General features: G+C 42.7%; 1 protein-coding gene across 1 annotated transcript in view; it reads right to left on the reverse strand.

The window, feature by feature from the left end:
* eipr1 (EARP complex and GARP complex interacting protein 1) overlaps positions 1 to 20,730 on the reverse strand; it is a 115,864-nt gene extending 95,134 nt beyond the window's left edge. Inside the window, exons 1-3 of the mRNA XM_080750665.1 lie at positions 20,582 to 20,730; positions 19,561 to 19,644; positions 5,398 to 5,530 (exon numbers count right to left, since the gene is read on the reverse strand). Of these exons, the coding sequence (XP_080606791.1) occupies positions 5,398 to 5,530; positions 19,561 to 19,644; positions 20,582 to 20,623 (259 nt within the window). The 5' untranslated portion in view covers positions 20,624 to 20,730. The remainder of the gene's footprint in view (positions 1 to 5,397; positions 5,531 to 19,560; positions 19,645 to 20,581) is intronic.
* Between the last annotated feature and the right edge of the window lie 1,199 nt (positions 20,731 to 21,929).

Genomic DNA, 21,929 nt, shown 5'->3' on the forward strand with positions numbered 1-21,929 from the left:
CCTCATTTTCCTCAGCGACTCCCCTCCAGGGATGGGACGATACGCGATATTATCGTTTAGCGTGATAAAAAAAAACACTCACGATAATCGTATCGTGGAGATTTCATTTATCGTGATATCGTCCTCCATCATGCACTGGGATCAATTCACCTTTTGTTTGCCAAGCTGCATATCCGGTACCATTTAAACTCCATTTATACTCTCCATAATTGGTAAAAGGTATACGTAATAAACGTACTTGATACAGTCTTTTTTTCACTCTCTAACAAATGTCTTTGCCAAAGAATTGCCGATCTACAAGCTCACAACGCGTCGCAACGCGGCGTTGTGAGCTTGTAGATCAGCTATTTTTTGGCAAACGTTCCGCCCTAGGATAATGGATTTTGATTATCGCGATAATATCGTAAACCGCGATTTCTTTTGTCACAATAATCGTGACATGATATTTTCATATCATCCCATCCCTCCTCCCCCTCCCTTTGAAATGGTCTCGGATGCTAGCTGGATATCAACCCTCTCCTCTCCTCCCCTCCATCCCCCTTTTGTCCACTAACATGATTTCACTGGCGCTAAATGTAATGAAAATTGAGATTTAATTATGTTTCTTTTTCTCCCTCTCTCTCTCTCTCTGTCTTTGAGATTTTCCTTTTCTTTTTTGAGATTGTCTTTTTTTTTAATTGCTTCGTCGGAGCTTGATCCGCCTTTTTAGGAAACAGTTATACAGTAGGGTAAGTGGGCACCTCAATGTAAAATGTGCTAGTTTTGACCAAAATGTTTTAAAAAATAATAATATTTGAGAACTGTAAGGTGTACATGATTTGAACATGCACGGTCATTATTTTAAATTGACACTTCAACTTGTTTATGCCCAAAAGTATTGGATTTATGTCAGTTTTTGTAGTGATTTGTATCTATTGAATTAACATTAGTCCTTAATTGTCAAAAGTTCAGTCCTGTTCTAATCATGTATGCTTTACATCAGGGGTCTTCAACAGGGGGTCCGGAACCCCTAGGGGGTCCCCAGAGTTACTACAGGGGGGCCGCCAAATCCTTGTGTGATAGGATAATTATTTTAAATGAACAATTGAACCCTCGCATCCCTATACTCTGAGGAGAACTTCAGCCAAAAATAGCAGATCTGCAAGCTCTCAACTCCTCGCAGCGTGAGGCGTTGAGGTTTGGTGTATAGGTAAAAAGAGCAGACCAAGTACAGAGTGAAAGGTCAAGTTCACTAAGTATTGACGATTTATGATTTTAAGGGGTTAAGTGTCATACAAGTCTATGAATCTATCTACTGTATAAAAAATCGATGAGAATCTCCATCACACATTTATACAATATGTCTTTGGGGTCCCTGCTTCATCCCTCTCTCTGCCAAGGGGTCCTTGGCCTGAAAAGACCCCTGCTTTACATTACTTAAGGCCATTTTCCAGATATTTTTTCTTTTTACATTTTGGACGAAGCAGACAATTTTGCTTCAAAGTGTCCAACCAGTCTTCCCTTAGTGCCCACTCTTCCTGTTACCGTGGAAACAATATTGCAATATGTATAAAACATACGTTGCAAAGTGACTGCAGTGAGGGAGGCAGCGCCTCTGCAACTTCAAGGTCACTGCCCAGTGCCCACTCTGATCTAGTCATCACAATGGCTACGAAATAAGAATGAATTGCCGTTAATAAATTATTACAATTATAAAATAAACTTTCTACCACTTTTTGTGGTCACATGTTCAGATACTGGATTCTGATTGGCTTAAAACAGTGGTAAATCAGTCAACAACCTTGAGTTGGCATAGTTGTGTTGCAGTTGTAACATTTCCAATAACTTTGCAAGTTACAACTGTGTTTTCTTTCATTTATATGGTAGAAGTGGTAGAAAAGCAATTTACCATTCGAGGGTTGTGGGTTGTTGGCTGATTTACCACTGTTTCAGGGTTGTTTGGCACTCGGCTTCACCTCGTGCCATAACCCTGAATCAGTGGTAAATCAGCCAACAACCCACTCCCTCTCATGGTAAATGGCTTACATTATTGCGACCATAGGTCGTAGTTTAGTATGTGAACGGTCACAGCTTGTCCGTATGTATCTCTGTCTATAACGCCTGACACTGTGGTTACCCTGACACATCACTGTGACATCATGCTCTGACATCACTGTGATGTCAGGGCGAACCACTCTTAACAGAGGTTTGCCGCTCTGACATCACACTCTGGCTTCACTGTGATGTCAAACTAACAGAATCCCTTGGCTTTTATGCCCATATATGGAGTTCCATGATGTCATCAATATTAAGCCCATATCTAACAGGACTTCATATGGGTATGCCCATATATGGAGGCCACGTCGGCCACATACCACACTAACGGCGGGTCCTTCAGACAGGGATCTCCATGTATGGGCATAAAAGGGTATGATGTCAGATGTCATAGACATCATAGAACCTTCACATAACAAATGACTGAGTAAGCATGTTTGGACTCTCGCATGAAAACGGTCACAGCTTGTCCGTATGTATGTACAGTATGTATCTCTGTCACGCCTGACACTGTTGTTCTATGGGTTTGTCGCTCTGACATCATGCTCTGACATCACTGTGATGTCAGGGGAACCAGTCACACTAACAGAATCCCTTTTATGCCCATATATGAAGTTCCCTGTATCTATACCAGTAAGATTCCCTAATCGGGAGATAAGCGACCGTCAGGTTGTGATGTCAGATGTCATAGTTTTGTTTTTTGTAATTTGTCTTTTTCTTTTTTGTCTTAAATGTTTTTATGTACAATGCAGATGTGGCTCTGTCTCCAAGAAAAAAATCTCCTGAGGGAGACTAATAAACTTGAAACTTGAACCATAGACATCATAGGACTTTCACATAACAAATAATGCATGTTTGGGCTCTCAAAGCATATCTCCGTGTACAGTACGTGGATCTCCATATATGGGTACCAGGGGTCTCCATATATGGGTAACTGGTCCAATATACTGTACATCACTGGCCAGATGGCCAAGGATTGGCGCAACCTCGCCCTTTAAGGCGAGGTTGCATGTCGCCCTGAGACGTCTTACTGGTAAGTTAACTCTAGAAGTTCACAAAAAGTCAGGCGGCCATGGAGTGCCCGCCTGGGACTGCAGAGGTCCCAGAGGTCCCTGGTACGATTCCAACCTTTAGCAATGTGTCAACGTGTCCCTGAGCAAGACACACTTGACCTAACCTAACTGCTCCCCCCTCTGCGCTCCTCTGTGGGCAGGACTCAGCTGGGTGACGCCCCCGCAGGATGTGGTGTTGGTATTACAATTCTGGTCCAGTTTACTAAGTCTAGACTAGGGCAGGGGTCTTCAACAGGGGTTCCGGGACCCCTAGGGCGGGGGTCCTCAGAGTTACTACAGGGGGTCCTCCAAATTTCCCAATCCATTTTATATTAACAACTTGAAACCTAACGTCCATATTCTGAGAACTGTAGCCAAAAATAGCCGATCTACAAGCTCACAGCGCCTCGCGCTGCGAGACTTTGTGAGGATACTGACGATACTAAAGATAGCTCAGGGGTAGAGAAACCGTTATTAGAGCACAAAGGGTTCCCGAAGGGCTCCCAGTTCGAATCCGGGCTCCCACTGAGTTAATGTCGAAGAGTCCTTGAGCAAGACTCTGAACCCCTAATTGCTCCCGGAGAGTAGGTTGGTGCCTTGCATGGTTTCCTCCGCCACCGGTGTATGAATGTGTGCGTGAATGGGTGAATGTAATGCACAATCTATGTAAAGCGCCTTGGATAAAAGCGCTATATAAATGCACCATTTACCATTTATATGGAATCTATGAAAAGGTTGTGGGGGTCCCTGCTTCATCTCTCTCTCTCAACTAAGGGGTCCTTGGCCTGTAAACGTTGAAGACCCCTGGACTAGGGTTTAAGTGCCAGTGGTTAGAAAAACACCTGGAATGTGGTGCGTGCAAAGTTAGCTTGAAGGGGACCACCTCCTTCTCCACTCTGATAGCCAGTCTCTCTCTCTCTCTCTCTCTCTCTCATCTGCTCTCTCTCTCTCTCTCTGCTATCCCTCATGTGGGTCATCATGTCCGGACATTAGTATTGATTCTATCAGCGGTCTGAGACATGACTGCGAACACGGGCCGCTATAATGCTGTACCAGCACAGGAGGACTGGCTATCGATCACCTGTTAAAGACCCGCTTCAAACAGCACGTCTGACATTCTCCACCAATTACGCGTGGTAATTAGACCAGAGAAAAGGCTTGACACAGACGGACGGACGGACGGACGGATCCACACACAGACGGACAGGGAGTCGTTTGTGCATTAACGAGCGGAAAAGGAACGAAACGGAGGGAAAGAATAAATAAAGTCAATTTAAACAAAGTGAATACCAATTACTCACTGAGAGTTGCACAACATTAAATTAATTATCAACAAATGAATGAATAAATAAAAGCTATGTGATCTTAACCCTAGGTGGTGTGAATGTGTTTTGAGCACCCTCTGGTGGAGAACTTTGGCATGCAGCCAGCCTCATCATAATGTTCTCAGTTCTCACACACACTCTCTCGCCGTTGTCCCAAATCTCAATTCCCCATTGCCAGGGAGCCTCCACTGGAGTAGCCTCGCGTATCCAGACTATATCACTGCATGAGTCTGCTACTTCTATATGGAAGTGTTTTTTTTCCAAGGGGCGGATTAAAACATTTTCTCTGGACACAATTGGTTAGACCAGACTAATACTGGGCCCTCCCCTCATTGGTCAACCAACTCTTTGAGGTGAGGAAATGGATTCACAATTGAGCGGAGATCCAAATCCGCAAAGGGCAAAATTGTTTTGCACCGGCGGATTTGTCTGATTCCAGCCTACTACTTGAGCGGCTCCCTCCATATCCTACTCCTACACCTTCTACACCTGAGATGGGGGTCCATGGTCAAATAAATATCATCCTGGTGGGGGCCCTTTACATGAAAATACGTTTGAGAACCACCGACATAGAAACGTTTCAGAAAACAATTAGGATTTAGAAGACATTTTGTAGAATCAGCCTCAGGCAGGCCTTATACAGTAGATATTGATAGATCTATAAGCTTGTAGATGAGCTTGTAGATCTGCTATTTTTGAAAATGTGTGAGAATCTTTGAATACTTTTTTTTTCTATTTTATTTGTAACTCAAATATTTGCTTCTGGGGGGTCCCTGATACAACATACAACAAAAGTTTGAGGACCACTGATATAGAAACACATGTTTTTCTAAAACCCTAGAAGGATTTAGAAGACATTCACGATTTTTCAATAGTTAAAGCATAAAACAATGGTTGATGTAATAATGCGTTCCCGGTGTTAATGGCTTGATAAAGGTATCTATGGATACAGATCAATAGGAATGAGAGAGAGAGGGGAGACTCACTCTTGTTGTAGCAGGTGGTGAGCACGGCCTTATCGGCAGGACTGGCCCCGATGTGCCAGATCTCCCCGGCCGGGTGCAGCAGGACGCTCTTATTAATGATGTTATTCTCATCATCAAAGTCTATGATGTGGATCTGGGGGGAGAGAGAGAGAAAGAGAGATGGGGGATGGTGGATGGGGGGGGTTATATTCAGTGAGGATCGCACTTAGAACAGCACACACTCACTCCCTAGCTTCTGCACGTGGTCTGAAGAAGACTCACCTCTTCAGACTACACCTTAAAGGACAACTCCGCCCTAAATCACTTCTAGGCTCATTTTCCTACTTATATTGATCCAAAAAGACTGTCCATGCGGTCTATTAGGCAGAAATTCCCCTGTTGTCCAGTTTCCCCAGCAGAACCCAGCAGCTCTCATAGCATAGAGTGGAGCCTATAAGCCTATCGCTTTTACACTATTTGTTGTGGTCAAAAGTGTTTTTATTTTTCATGAATGTGGTACTAGTTGTAATTACAAACACATCCATGTCATCGTTGTCCCACACACGCCATCACACTCTGCTAAACAGATCTTATGCTTTTATGTGTTTTGCCAAGTCCCGGAAAAGATGCCCTGTGATTGGCCAGTGCAGTCACTTTGATTGGCACTTGTGCCGAATGCTCACCCCAAAACATTATTTATGAGATTGTGGTGGCTTGTGTGGGAAAACCAAGGCATGGATGTGTTTGTAATGACAACTAGTAACACATAGGAAAAAAGAAAATCACTTTTGAACACAACAAATAGTGTAAAAGCGATAGGCTTATAGGCTCCACTCTATGTTATGACAGCAGCTGTGTTCTGCTGGGGAAACTGAACAACAGGCGCATTTCTGCTTATTAGACCCCATGGACAGTATTTTGGGATGAATATAAGTAGGAAAATGAGCCTAGAAGTCATTTAGGGCGGAGTTGTCCTTTAACCCATAGCACTTATACCGTAGCACTTGCCTATCCTCAATGACCATACATTGATCGATTGATGAGACTTTATTAGAAGTTTGCACAGGAAAAGGTACAGTTTCATGACGGTACACTTCACTGGTACAAGGTCTACTAAAAGGAGATCCTAGAAAAGCACTTGGCCTATTTCCACAGGAAACCATTGAAGTATCTCATATAACATTGAATTACAGACGGATAGAACACAGGACTATGCACATGTAAGTTACAGTAGATAGCATTTTTTAGGTTTTTATGTAACGTTTTTATGTAAAGCTTTTAGTGAATAGGTGCTTGGTCTACCTACGTTCTTTTTCTTAGATTACTATTTCTATGCATTTGATGTATTGATGTTGATGTATTGATGTACTGTATTACCTTGGTTATTGTAAATCGCTCTGGATTAAGAGCGTCTGCTAAATGCCTAAATTGTAAATTGTAAGTTGTAGGATGAGAGGCGAAAAAAAAAAAACACCATAATATCTGAGACTTTGAGACAAAAGAGAGTCAAAAATAGCAGATGTACAGTACATTCGTGCCACACTGCGAGCTTGTAGATCTGCTATTTTTGAATGGGCAACGTATATAAATGGATAAAAGTGTTTGAGATGCTTGTAAGTGTAAGGCTGCGTTTACACACAGACACACGCACACACACACACACACACACACACACACACACACACACACACACACACACACACACACACACACACACACACACACACACACACACACACACACACACACACACACACACACACACACACACACACAAACACACACACACACACACACACACACACACACACACACCCCCTCTCATCTCTCACCAACGCGCCCCGCCACAGTTCAAAGCTCCCGGTCGTCTCTCCCGCCCCGCTCCGACAGAGGAAGAAAAAAAGGTTCCTCCTCTTTGAATGTGACAGCAAGCAGCAAGAGTTCAAACGCAGGCATCACTTTTTACTGCTATTATTTTAGGGTTTTTTCTTGTTTTATCTTCCCCCTCCTCCCCCCAACTTCATACACAGAGTTTTCGTCTTGATTTTTTTGGGTCTTCAAAGCGACGATTAAGACACTTTAGAAGTCACGCTTGATTCACAGGCGTTCTGGATGTGACAAAGCTGGGGGGGAGGAAGCGCAGAGAGAGGAGGGGGGTGTCGATAAAGCTCATTCCATCTTTTTTTTTTTTTTTGTCTAATTGTCCCTCTCGGAGAACCATGTGACTTGAATGCCAAAAAGAGAAGAGGTTTGATCTGATAGCCTTCATGTGAACAAGATGGCATTATTTTATTTTATTTTAAGCCATTAAGAATTATTGAATGCTTTAACCAGTGAAAAATAGCAGATATACAAGCTCACAGCGCGGCACTGCGAGCTAGTAGATCTGCCATTTTTGAAAAAGTTGTGAAAATGTGTGCAAATCTTTGAATATATGTATTTTCAAAACTCAAATTTTGCTTCTGGGGGGGTCCCTGGAACAAAATATTTTGAGATGGGGGTCCGTGGCCAAATACATATCATTTTGGGGGTCCTTCACCTGAAAAAGTTTGAGCACCACTGATATAGTAGTCTCTCAAGAACAGACTAACTGAGCTCCAGTTAAGTGAAAAGGACCTTTTCTTTGACGATGGCTGGCCAGATTGCTGGCACAGAAACATAGATTTTTCAAAAAAACCTTAGAAGGATTCAAAAGACCCTTATAGAATCGGGTCAAAATTCTAATTTTCACGATTTTTCAAAAATAGCATTTCTACAAGCGGTGCCGCGCTGTGAGCTTGTAGAAATGCTATTTTTCACTGGTTAAAGCATTCAATAATTCTAGGCCCAAGACATTCTTTGTTAGTTTTATTGCTTTTGTTAAAGCTTTATTAGCGGGACAGAGCAGTGACAATAAACAGGACAGCGAGGGTTGTGTGGTGAATGAATGACAGTTTGGATTTGAGACCAAGATTGTGCTGCTTGCTAGTTTTAACCACCAGTACAGGGCATCTGGTCGGCACACCATAAAACAGCTTCAAATATGAGACTTTTTAAAAGAAAAAATCACACCCGTGTGAAGTGGAGCTGTGTGTGTGTGTGTGTGTGTGTGTGTGTGTGTGTGTGTGTGTGTGTGTGTGTGTGTGTGTGTGTGTGTGTGTGTGTGTGTGTGTGGATCATGTGTACCGATTTTTGTGACATTTGAAGAAAATATGTAGGAAAAGGAGCAAAAAGTGTGTTTTGGAGAAAATTCAAGATGGCGGAAAATCTATCATGGCGCAAATGGGCGTGGCCTATATGGGGAGATGCGTCATGACCCAAGGAATCCAGGGAAAAAATATTTTTAATTTTCCGACCTACGGTTCAAGAGTTACAGGCCAAAACGTAAAGTGGGGTGTTATGGCGCCACCATGCGGCCAAATGACACAATTATTTTTTATTTAATCCTTGAAATCATTATGAACCTCCTCTCCAAGTCTTGAAACTCTAGCCCCTATGGTTTGCGAGAGACAAATAATTGAATGTGAGTTTTTGCGATTCCCATTATAAGTCAATGGGGAAAATTAATTCACTAATAAATTAATATCAATTAAACTATAGAACCTTTCTCTTAGAAAAGTAATAGCCCACGATTCCCGAGTAAGCCGGTCGATTTGACATATGGCGCGAGTGTGTGGTGGCAAAACTGTGGGACTAGTGGCGTGCCGAAGTTTAGGAAGTTCAGGCTACATACACACAGACAGACACACACACACACACACACACACACACACACACACAGACAGACCCACACAGCCACGTATAGGGAGCCTGTGCTTCACACAGCTCCAAAAATCTAAAAGAGCAGATGCACAAGCACGGGTAAAGTGTATAGAATGAGATTATGCTGCTTGGTCGTCATAAAACAGCGGAGATATTTCTATGCGATTTACTAAAAGACATGTGCTTTGATTAACACTTGAACCACTTTAACTCCACTGTCCCTATTCTGATCATGTTATAATATAGTCGAACATTGGTGGAAAAAAAAGCAGATCACAATGCCTCACGCTGCAACACATTGTGAGCTTGTAGATAAGCTATTTTGATTTTGGGGTAGAGGGAATAAAGAAGAAGTGGGACATGCATACTCGCATAGGCCCCTAGGGGAGAAGGAAAAAAAAGGAGCAAACCAAGTATAGAGCCCTGGGGGCTCTATACTCAACAAAGTATATACTGTAGCAGGGGTCCCCAAAAGGTAGATCTGCCAGATCACAAAGGCTGTGCAAGTAGACCATATGACATATTGGCATCTGTCATTTGAATGAAGGTGACGACTTCATTGATTGACATCAAGAAGGACCTATCAGCTCCCTTCATGGCCTCTAAACTAGGAAAACCCACAATGCAATGCCTTGTTTTCACAAGTAGTAGCATTACAAAGAACACCTTCCATACAGAAGGGGATAAATACTCCACCCCCCCCCCAGTCCAGTGCAGATATACTGCAGATTAAAATCAGGAGGCATTAAATATATATATTTATATAGAAGTGAGTCCAATCTCTCCATCAAACATTGCACGTGTACTAGAAGCCCACTAAATGCAACCTCCACACTTCTGTCTATAACACTGAGCCTCTCAGGACTTGGGAGTGTTGTTTTAGAATAACTGATCATACCGCATAAAGCCTATGAAAGCCTATACTAATTTAGCCCGAATACAAAAAGATATCTCTATCACACACACACACGCACACGCACACACACACACACACACACACACACACACACACACACACACACAGAGTATATAGATTTACTTGCACATGCACATGCACATGCACAGCAATATCGCATTACAATTTGGGATACTCAAGAATCTTGGTTCAAAAATAACCCCCAAACACTAAGCTCCTCGTCTCTCGAGTGTGAAATGAAAATATGAGGCTACGTTTTTGGATACGCCCAGATTAGCCAGAATATGGATGGAAGCGTGTACCGTAAACATGCACCTTGCAGGCTCATGCAAAGGCTAAAATGTAATTTTCAAAAGATAACAATGGGAAACTGGGGGACAGCGCCCTCTAGCGGCAGTGATGTCAGACTTCCATAACCATGAACAAACCTCATACGCCCATATATAGTCAGGACCATGGCCACGTCACTATGACTCAGAGATAACCATAAACAAACCTCATACGCCCATATATAGGCAGGACCACGGCCACGTCACTATGACTCAGAGATAACCATAAACAAACCTCATATGCCCATATAGAGGCAGGACCACGGCCACCTCACTATGACTCAGAGATAACCATAAACAAACCTCATACGCCCATATATAGGCAGGACCACGGCTAAGTCACTCTGATGGAGACATAACCATAAACAAGCCTGATACGTCCATATACCGTATAGGCAGGACCACGGCAATGTCACTCTGACGGAGACATAACCATAAACAAGCCTGATACGTCCATATATAGGCAGGACTACGGCTATGTCACTGTCACTGACAAACCTAATATGCCCATACGCATGTCACTATGACTCAGATATAACCATACAAACCTGATACGCTTAATTATAATATTATTATGTATGGAGATCTGGTTGACAAAAGCCACAGATATGGTATGGCCATATATGGTCATGTGCATACAGCATATGGGACCTACCGACTTCAAACTTGGTGTGCGCAGTAGCAAGGACTCGAGGGAGTTCTGGGTAGTCTGGACAAATCGGCGGTGCAACATACTGTATAGGTATGAGGGCCACGTAGCGGCCTGAAACTCTACTTGTCTATAACTGCATTCCAAAATTTGCGGGCCCTGGGTAGACAACCCGGCCTGGCGGAGACCTGCGCTCCAATAGTACTGTATTAACTGTGATTGTGATTGTCTGGATGCAGACACTCTAATACTGCAATGTTTCTTCTGATGACACAAAGCCAATTGATGGCACTTTTTAGGTGTATGTTTATATGCATTGATGGCTCAGAACTGTTTTACAACTTAACCAGGGCAAAACTGAAGTACTATAACTTGGTGCTACGTGACTGGTGACAAAATTACAATCTTTGGCATAAAGCAAGAAAAGAAGGGAAAAACAATATATATATATATATATATATCGGGTCTACCACCAAAACACTATTATTGGTCAGTTACAATTAATACAAACTTCTGCTCGCATACTGACCAAAACCAGAAAGAAAGCTCACATTGCACACTGCTAGTTTTAGGATTTAATTCAAGGTCCTCTCAACGGTTTATACATCTCTTAACGGCCTTGCACCCAACTCATTTGTCAGATTTGATTTTGAAGATATGAACCAGCTAGATCCCTCTGGTCCTTTGGGAGGTTCGTTTTTAATTATGCAAAAAAAACTAGAACAAAAATACATGGTTTCTGTCAGGTGGAATCTGTAATTTTTTCGGATTCAAATTCAAAAATAGCAAAAGTAGCAGCTCGGTGCTTGCGGATCTGCACTTTTTTCATGTTTTTGTGCGATGCTGTATGATCAAGCAGGGTGTTAATTTACAAAAAAACACAATAGTTAAAATATGGACATAAGAGGTTTCTGCCCAACAACAACGATATGGTCAAGCGACATTTCAACACCATGGTACGAGCTGCTGGAATGGCCTCCCAAAGGCTGAGAATATTGTTGATATTTTATTTATTATCTGAATTTTATTAAGGTTTCTATCCCTTAGATCTTAACAAGATCAGCGCCGGTCGACTTTTAGGTCGACAATGTCACTATGGACTTCCCTGCCAAGCGACTTTAATCGACTTTTATATAAAAGCATTGTTTAAGCTTTTATTTGGGTTAATAGACGGAGCGAAATGGTTAGCTTAGCTTCGGATGGTATCAACACGTGAACCGTGGGAAAAAAAGGATACGATTATGACGTCACCTTTAAACCAGGTCTTCCTGTTTATATTAGCCTCTGCTAGGCTCAATGCAAACCATCCGACCATTACGCAGCTTCACTAGGTCGGATTTTGATTCGGAAACTTTCTGTGTGGCATCTGTATACGTTCCGGTGCCCATACCGATGGTGGTTTTAGACGATCAAGCACGAATTGAACAGTATTGAGCTCAGATGGCGGCCCGCGGGTCTCCCATTCAATGTAAATGGGGAGCGATGTCATCGTCCCATCCTTGAATCTTGTGAATCTTGGTTTTAACATGGGGGCTTGTACAGTCTATCGTTTTAGTGTTACGATGGCTCGCTCTAGTGGTCATTTTGTGGTATGGTATATCATCCTGCCTTTGAAAATGGTGTAATCATGATGATAAAATATAGCTATTTCCTGGCGTTATAAGCGCACATTCATATTTAAATTTGGCTGGTAATGGGTTAACGGCAGCATTATTATTCAAATATATTCTAAATTATTTGAATGTCTCATATCTGTGTTGTTCCTTGCTGTGTACATTCTGTATGTGTGTGTGCGCGCGTGTGTGTGTGCTTGCGTGTGCGCATGTCTTCTAGACACAAGGCTTTGGGACCACAGGTGTGGCTCAGTGGGGACAGACCTAATCTTGCTCCCAAACACGAGCAATTGGACTGTTTCCAATCCATCCTAATTTGAAGCAGACTGGCGTGAGTGTATCTGTTCTGTGTGTGGGTGTGTGTATGCGTGTGCGTGCGTGCGTGCGTGCGTCTTGCAGAGGTCATTATAGAGACTGATGACAGAAACAGTTGGCTCTAAATGGTTGGGGAAATAATTAGCTCTTTCAGAGAGAGAAAACGAGAGAGAAAGAGATCTGCATTGTAAGAAAACCAGCCTCCTTTTCTGGCAGACCGTCGGGTGTGAAAATGGTCTGGCACTAGGCGGCACGTTCGCTTCCATTCCAAGTCTAGCGAGTCCAATACGGAGATCTGTGCAATTTCGTATGCATTGTCGATAGCTTAATATTATTCCTCACACGTATACCCCTCGCTCTGTCACAAAGAGTACGATCTGAGAAGAACCCGAGAGAATCAAATCGAAAGTCTTATTTTTCACAGCCAGGTGAGCCTGACCCCTCTGCATTGATCAGTTGTAGTAGGGGTTTCTACATGTATATTTATCACGTCGCCGCCGTCGGGCAGAAACCTTGTATGTTGTAGGGCTGTCACAACGATTACATAGTCGTCTAATCGCAATTATTTGAGGTAATCGCAATTATTTTGCATAATCGCCACAATCGTTTCCATGTTGAGAAATGTTAATATAGTTTCAAACACTTTGAAAAAAAGTAGTGGAAATAGCAGATCTACAAGCTCACAACGCGTGGCGATGCGTTGTGAGCTTGTAGATCGGCTATTTCCCCTAGTTCTTTAGTTGTCAAATATGTCGGTAATTTCTTTGTATATTTAAAGAGTAGTTCACCCCCAAAATGACTTTTTTTCTATTCATTACTCATGCCATGGAGACTTGAGTTCAACAATAATAATAATCTTTTGCTTCCTCGCATTCCTAAGACTATAATTTCATCATAATAAATTTACCCCCATTGATTCCGACCCAAATGCATTTGGGTCCCCATCCGGAATCAAAGGGGTAAATTTATGAAAATATTTTTTTTGTCTTAAGAAAGTGAAAAATACAAAAACATATTATTGAAGTAATTTTGGGGGTAAACTACTTACTCTTTTAAGTTATGTGTCATAATTGCCATGTGCAACTTCAAAGCCTAAAAGCCAAACAGATAATGTAATTGTCAACCTCAAAAACACAATTAAATCGTTAATCGCAGTTATTTGAGTGACAATTAATTGTCATGTAAAATGTCATAATCGAGACAGCCCTACTTGTATGTCCAAAACCCGTTACTTTTGGGGAATGTGGGAATAAAGAAACAGTGTTCCTATGGATCCAGTGAAGTTGTTATGTAGTCACAAGCTCTTGTTACGTTTCATTGGTTCGATATTTATAAAACCCACAGACTTGACTTTCGACCACTTTCAGCCTGGCATCGTTATTTCGGTCACGTCATTATAGGGAAATATTTTCACAAATAATGTTTTCAAATGTATTGTGAAAATATCAGATCTGTAAGCTGTGAGCTTGAGGATTGCCTATTTTTGCTATTTTTGCTATGTTTGCGTGACGCCGTCATGAAGTACAAAATAGGGCATTCATTTCTGAAAAAGTTAAACAAGGAAATATGGAGATACAAGGTTTCTACCCGACAGCGTCCGCTTGATTCATTGGTGTTTATGTAATTTTCTCTTTGCAGGCTTATGGAAATTATTATTCAGCTTTTGAAAAGGTTATTCAAACACACGCTCTCACAGTGGATGCTGAGATCCAGTCAAACCTTTCCATCGGTGATGCCCATTATCCTTGTGCTGTGCGTGCCCCCAGTAACTACACTGCGCATGCATTTGCCGGGCCAGCACTTGTACTGTTCAGCGCCGCTTGGTCTCGCAGCGTGAAAAACGTCTTTCCGATTGGCATTTCAGCCCCCCACCCCCCGACCGGCCCGCCTTGATAGCTTGTGCTGTATCCATAAGCCTCCTGGCCTCTCCACCTCCCATTAAGCATAATGCAGGGGGGAAATGTCTCTCTTAACTCGTCGAGCACCTCTCAAATCCCTCAGAGACCAATAGCTGGGAATGACAGATCGGTGGGCCCGGGCGCGCCACCGTGGCATTTAAGGCTACTAACGAGATAAAGCACCCGGCGCTTGGCACCTTTCTCGCCCGCTCTTCGACTCCTCCGCCCCGCTTACTGTCATCTGCACGGGCTAAAGAGCTTTAACCGAGAGGCCCCAGAAGTGGGGGGACACGAGCCAGCTCGTTTTTATCCCTCCCTCAACCCCTTCTGTCTCCCTCACCTTCTCTCTCTCTCTCTCTCCCTCTCCCCTCTTCATGCACTTCAATTCCTCCCTCCTTCAGAACATAATTAAAAGCACTGGGCTGGCTGCCCAAGTGGCTGAAGGCTATGAGTCACTCCCCGGGCCTAGAAAGAATGAGGGATAAATCACCTCGAGGGAGGAGGAGGGCTGGGAACTTCTCTTCTTACCCTCAACACCTGGGGTTCAGTCGCCGGGACCCTATTACCGGGGTCCTCCTCTTCTTTCCCTCCAATTACCCTGTCCCGCCGGCCCCCGGAATTTATTTGTACGGCTCCCCCACCGCCATAAAATTATAACTTTGCCTAATAATTTTTTGCTCGATGTGGTCCAACCCAAGGTTAATGGCTGCCTCGCTGACTTTGAAGAGGCTGAAGGATGCTTGCGCTCCAATGCTCCCCTCCTCTTCTACCCTCCCTTCCTCCGTCCCTCCCACCCTCGCCAACCACCAACACCTCATCCCCTTGTCCTCCTGCCTGTAAAAAGAAGTGCCTCGCCGGAGTTATTGTCCGGTGCATCGCCGTTAACGGTCCCCCAGAGGTGCTGTAAGTGTCGCAGTCAACGGGAGGGGAACGGCCATTAATTGTCTGATCAAAGCCTTGAGGCCCTCAGTGTTTTACCGCGCCGCGGGCCCTGAACTGCATTCCAATAGGAGGGGACTGCGTAGAATAGATCTCCAGCTAATGAAAAAGAAAAGTTGAATGTGTTCCGAGACGTCTTATGGTGAAAGTTTTGCTTGTTTGTCGAGTCGATGAGCTATAAATGTCGCCACTTCTGTTGATTGTGTTTAGTGCGTGGAGGCGAGGTCTGAGTGCTACGCTATGGGTCGGGGAGTTAACGCCAACTGTCTTTACATGCATGGAGTGTTTCAGGTATAATGGCTCATACACAGTAAAATCGTCAGTGTTCATTTATCCATTTGTGGACTCAGAGAGTGTACAAATGGAACCAAACAGACCATTTGGTTCCATGTGTCCACTCTCAGAGTTAAGGACTGTACTATGGATGCTCGATATATTGGTCATCATATCGATATCGGACGATATTTACAGTACTTAAAAATGCAATATGCATTGATATCCAAATAAGACAGATATCTTTTGCCAGTGTTTTATTTTTAATATGTTTGAATGTGACGCTGAAAAGGCCATTTGGGAAGATGAAAGCTACAGATTCAATCATTGTTTTCAAGGAGAGCTTTCAAAGGGTTCTATTATAGGTTTCCAGTATGAACTAATTGATTGATTGATTGATTGAAGGCTTTATTAGAAGTTTTCATAGGAAAATGTACAGTTTCATGACGGTACAGTTCACTGGTACAAGGTCTACTAAAAGGAGATCCATGAAAAGACGAAGCTTATTTCAACAGGAAACCATTTAAGTATCTCATATAACATTGAATGACAGACAAATAGAACACAGTACTATGCAGTAGATATGTAAAGAAAAGGGGAAAAAAAGGAAAACATTAAGTCTAAACAAACAGTAAGTATATACGAGGAAGGGGCAGGGGAGGGTAGGGTAGGGTTGGGCTAGGTTTTTACCAGTTGCGAACAGCTGCTGCCTGTAAGTGGTTTTTCAGGGCAATTTTAAAGGATGCTAGTGATCCACACTCCTTTATGGCCTTCGGTAAGGCATGTGGAATGTGCTCATCTTCATCACTATAGCCACCCTTAGAGCCCCACTAACTTGCAAACAAACACACTTTAGTGAAAAATACTCAGTTTATCATAAAACATCAGTTTCAACAATGGCATGCAGAATAATTATTTTCTTTGGTTAAAGTTGTACTATGTAACTTTTTTTATAAAACAAATCTTAAAATTCTCCTAACTATTAAATCACAAAAGTTTTAGAAGATCCGCGCCGTGAATTTCAGCCTGTAAAGCCTTCTCTGTATGTAAACTGAGATCCTTGCCGTGGACCGGATCTCGCGCCAAAATTGCGTCATCACACTACCGGCCAATCACAGCGAGGGTTATACAACTGCCGGCCAATCACAGCGCATCTTGAAGTGGGGTCGCTATGGCAGCCATATTTGTTGTCGCCCGTTTGTACCATCCCTTCTCTAGGTAATTTCGCCTACCAGGCAGGGTGAAGGAGTCCGTATCTCTGGAATTACTGAACGCACAGGAACAAGGGACCCCTTAAAAGATAGATCTCAGCGAGGTGGAGGCAGACGCGGGGGTCTGAAGGTACGAAAAACGTCCGAAAGACGCGGACGCGACCGCGGTTTGCTATAGGGCTAATGACCACTAGTTGGGCATCTTACACAGTATGGCTTTAACTTAAAGGACTGCTGAGTGCTGACACGACCCGAAATTATAATAGTATGATACAGTAGGTCACGTGGTCTCTCTGAAAACGGTCTGAAGTAGTCTGAAACTCAGTGTAATCTGCCCCTTGCCCCCCAACAGCTGACCAGTATATATCTAAGTAGTAAGTAGTAAGTAGTCTAAGTACAGTCAATTAATTTGATTGGCTTATAATTGCGCATTCTCACAATTACATCATAAACACATTAACTAATATTTTAAGATTACTTTTCAAAGTGACAGTGCCCCTTTAGATGACAGTCCTACTTTAAAGACGGTTGTGTGTTTATACCAGCAGTAGAAGAAGAGATGAAGCTATTGATTTCTAAAATCTAAAATGTAACATTTTTACAAGGTTTAGAAGTCAATAAGTCCATTCTGCTGAGACTTCTCATGGGATCGAGTTCACACCCTTTTCCCCTGCCACTAATTTGCAATCCACTGAGTCTATTCATGTAGTTTTTGGCAACATCAGTTCAACTTAAAATAGAATAACCTATCCTTTAATAAAAAACCTTCTTAAACAAGGACATGGTGACCCTCCACAAAATATTATTTCAGGTGTGCTTGTTCTATGTATTTTCCTACTGGAGCCCCTGTGGTCCAAAACTCCACACTCAATACTGGGTGTTTGGTTTCATGTCCACTTTTCTCTATGAACAATGGATTGTTCGTTAAGGCAGTGGTTACACACACACACTCGCTCGCACGCGCGCACACACACACACACACACACACACACACACACACACACACACACACACACACACACACACACACACACACACACACACACACACACACACACACACACACACACACACACACACACACACACACACACACACACACACACACACACGCAAACCCACACACACACACACACACACACACACACACACACACACACACACACACACACACACACAGGACTCGTTGTACGTACACTCAAGTTTCAGACTCCCACACCAGAAAGCGATCTTGTATGTTGGTATGGAATTACCTTAAGTACGACAGCAGCCCGGTCTCACAAACAGTCATGTTGTGATTATTCTATCAATTACTTTTCAGATTAATCGAATAGTAATTGATGGATGCAAAATATGCAAACAGCTATTTTTTTTTGTATTAAAATCTATTGTTACTATAATTGATGATTAGTTGCATTAACTATTGCACCCCTAGGTGTGTGCATGCTGCATTCATAATATAATTATTGATTATTTAATGATTAAATCTTACAAACTGCTGGGCAGATCAGCATCATATTTTCGAATCGTCATGTTTTTGAGCGGTGCAAACCGCTCCTATATTTCACTGTGTGTGTATGAGCACGGATCAGAGATCTGTGCACAGACAGAACGGCCCATACAGGGAGATATGCACATGTGTCGTGTTTGATACCATTCGACGTGAGCACCGCAGCACAGGTGTGATGTTTTTTAATGAATAATCTCAGACCCACCGCAAGACTGTGGAGCCAAACTACATCTAGCCAGTCAGACCCAAGCTGCCTGTTCAGCAAAATGAGATCTACATTAGCCAATTACAAGAAAAATCCTGGTTGTACAGATGTGCCATTTCAAAACGTCCTGCCATTGGCCAGACAGTAGATTTCCAGTGGATTGGCAAAACATTGAGCTTGTAGATCAGCTATTTTGGCTAATTTTTATGACCTACCTATGAGGTGAATTCTGCTTTTCAATGGGAATGGAGTGGTTTCTTGCCATTTGTGGGTTTCAGTTAAAATAGTGCATTTGCAGGACATTTTCAGGAAAAAAGCAGTAAAGCCTGAAGATTTGGCACATCTATATGTATGTAGTATGCATGCATACTACAATTTCTTTTCCATCTTACAGGGAGAAAATGTATGTATTGATTCCATTGATTCCAGGACTTCCCCGGTAATCTGTCTTTTTCAACCAATAACAACTTCAATGCGGTTTTCATGCCGGAACGTAAAGATCCGCAAAGCGTCATCAACATAACTTCCTTGGGCGGTGCTTCCTTCCTGTACTTCCACTAGGCACATTTACATTTCTCAACTCACCTGGTTGTCAAACTTCAGCGACTGTGTGCCCACAAGGAAGCGAATGGCATCGGTTTCAGCTGACTGGGCAGTGAGGGCTCGTGCCTGCAGAATGGTTAGAACGTGAATACATACAGTATAGGCTATGGTTCCATATTGCAGTTAATGTTTAATTAATAACAGGTACAGTGTATAGATTGAGAGGGCACACGTTGCTTACATTTGTTTCCTCTTTTGTTATCCCACGATTTTGTAACCCATTTTTCACCCGGTGTCAATTATCTAACGTAATCTTTTGGGCTGAAGAACAGAATAAAATATAGTATAGAATACTAGAATAGAATAGAAACAATAGAATACGATAGAATAGAAACAATAGAGCAGGGGTCTTCCAACGTTTTCAGGCCAGGGACCCCTTAGCTGAGAGAGAGATAAAGCAGGGACCCCCTCTACATATTGTATAAATGTGAGATGCAGATTTTCATCGATTTCATAGATAGATTCATAGACTTGTTTGACAGCACTGTCATCACTCTATGTTGGATTCATGTTTTTAGTTAACTTCACCTTTCACTCTGTACTTGGTCTGCTCTTTTTTTTACCTCTACACCAAACCTATTTGCCAAAAACAGCCAATCTACAAGCTCTCAACGCCTCAGATCTGCTATTTTTGGCTAAAGTGCTCCTCAGAATAGGGATGCAAGGGTTCAAGTTGTCAAATTTAAAAGAATAATCCTATCACAAAGATTTGGCGGCCCCCCTGTAGTAACTCTGAGGACCCCCTAGGGGCCTGGGCCCATATAACTCTATGCCTGGACCCCCTGTTGAAGACCCCTGGAATAGAGTATAACAGGACAGAACACAATACAACACACAACACAATACAATAGAACAGAATAGTACACAACAAAACAGAATACAACAGAACAGAGTAGAGTAGAGTAGGATAGAATAGAATAGAATAGAATAGAATAGAATAGAATAGTGCTACAGTACTTTATGAGGTCACAGTAATTAAATGAACAGGGAATAATATACGTGCCTGAAACTCCAGTCCATAGATGACAGGTGCATCGTCCTCCATGACTCGAGTAGATAATATACCAGGTCTTTATTCACACAACGCACTGTGTTAAATATGTTGTATTGTAGACTTAAACCACTGTTGATGCTCGGGCTATTACAGCTCCATCACCCAAACAGTCTACAACGTTACTTCCGCGATTGTAAAACATGACATTTACGTCACTTTATAGTGAAAACACGGAGCAGCCTCCCGTCCAGTGAGCAGTACGTCTGAAACAGAGCGTAGAGCCCTTCATGAATACACGCAGTGGGAGCTGTCATGTTGTTTGGCCACTCTCGGACGCCATACATCTAAGGGTTGCCAAATTCTGTGAAAGAAACAAGCGGCTGGGTATGGGTATGAAAATAAGCCCAAAATAATACATCAGATATTTTCAAAATATTGAAAAAATAATAATAATCTTGAAATAAATTGTGAAATATTTTTGATTAATTGATTGATTGATTGATTGATTGATTGAATATTTTATTCGGAGTTTGCATAGGAAAAGATACAGGACAATATGCACTGCGTACTGCGTACGTGGAAATTCCAAGCTGAGGGCAATTTTTTCTTTGCAATGGCAGATTAGTCTGGCTATGCAAGGCTATTATACAAGGTCAGCTAAAAGGATAATTTAAGACCACAAGAAAGCTCGCTGGCTTGTTTAAATTTGGGTCCCAAACCTTAAACAAATCTTGTACATGGGGGTCCCCCTGGCACAGCATATTTTCAGATGGGGGTCCATCCTCAGACAAATAACACTGGGGGGGTCCTTGACATGAACATGTTTGATTACCACTTGTTTAAAATGTGGGATCCTATCTATTATTTCTTCAGCAGAGCACTGGTTGTTGTTCTGAGCTGCTGGTGTACTCTAGGAAGCAATGAGCTACCAAAGTATGAGACGTTCTGTGGGTCTTCCTCGGAAAGTAGTTGAGTCCAGGCAGGCTTCAATGGATGTTCCAGAAAGCTTTATTGACAGGCAGAGTTGAGAAGTTTACATCATTCTGAGGCTCCAGGCCCTCAGTCCCACAACACCAAATCCACACCACAGCATCCCACCATCTCTCCACCACCCCAGGTTCCTCTCCCCACTCGCACACCACCCCACTAGCACCCAGAAGCTCTCCCAAACACATGCATTTATACATCAAAAGGCACCTCCCATCTTCTCCTGTGGGTGCTTCTCACTCCCATGGTCCTCTTCTGCCATTGGTCTATGAGGGACCCTAAAACACCTTAGTGCAGCCCCCTGCAGCCCCCTGCAGCCCCGGGGGAGAGTGGCTCAAATGGAAGGTGTTTAGCTTTTAAGGAATAACTA

The sequence above is a fragment of the Nannobrachium achirus genome (assembly GCF_963921795.1).
Source record: "Nannobrachium achirus genome assembly, chromosome: 20".
In the NCBI taxonomy this organism is placed as follows: Eukaryota; Metazoa; Chordata; class Actinopteri; order Myctophiformes; family Myctophidae; genus Nannobrachium; species Nannobrachium achirus.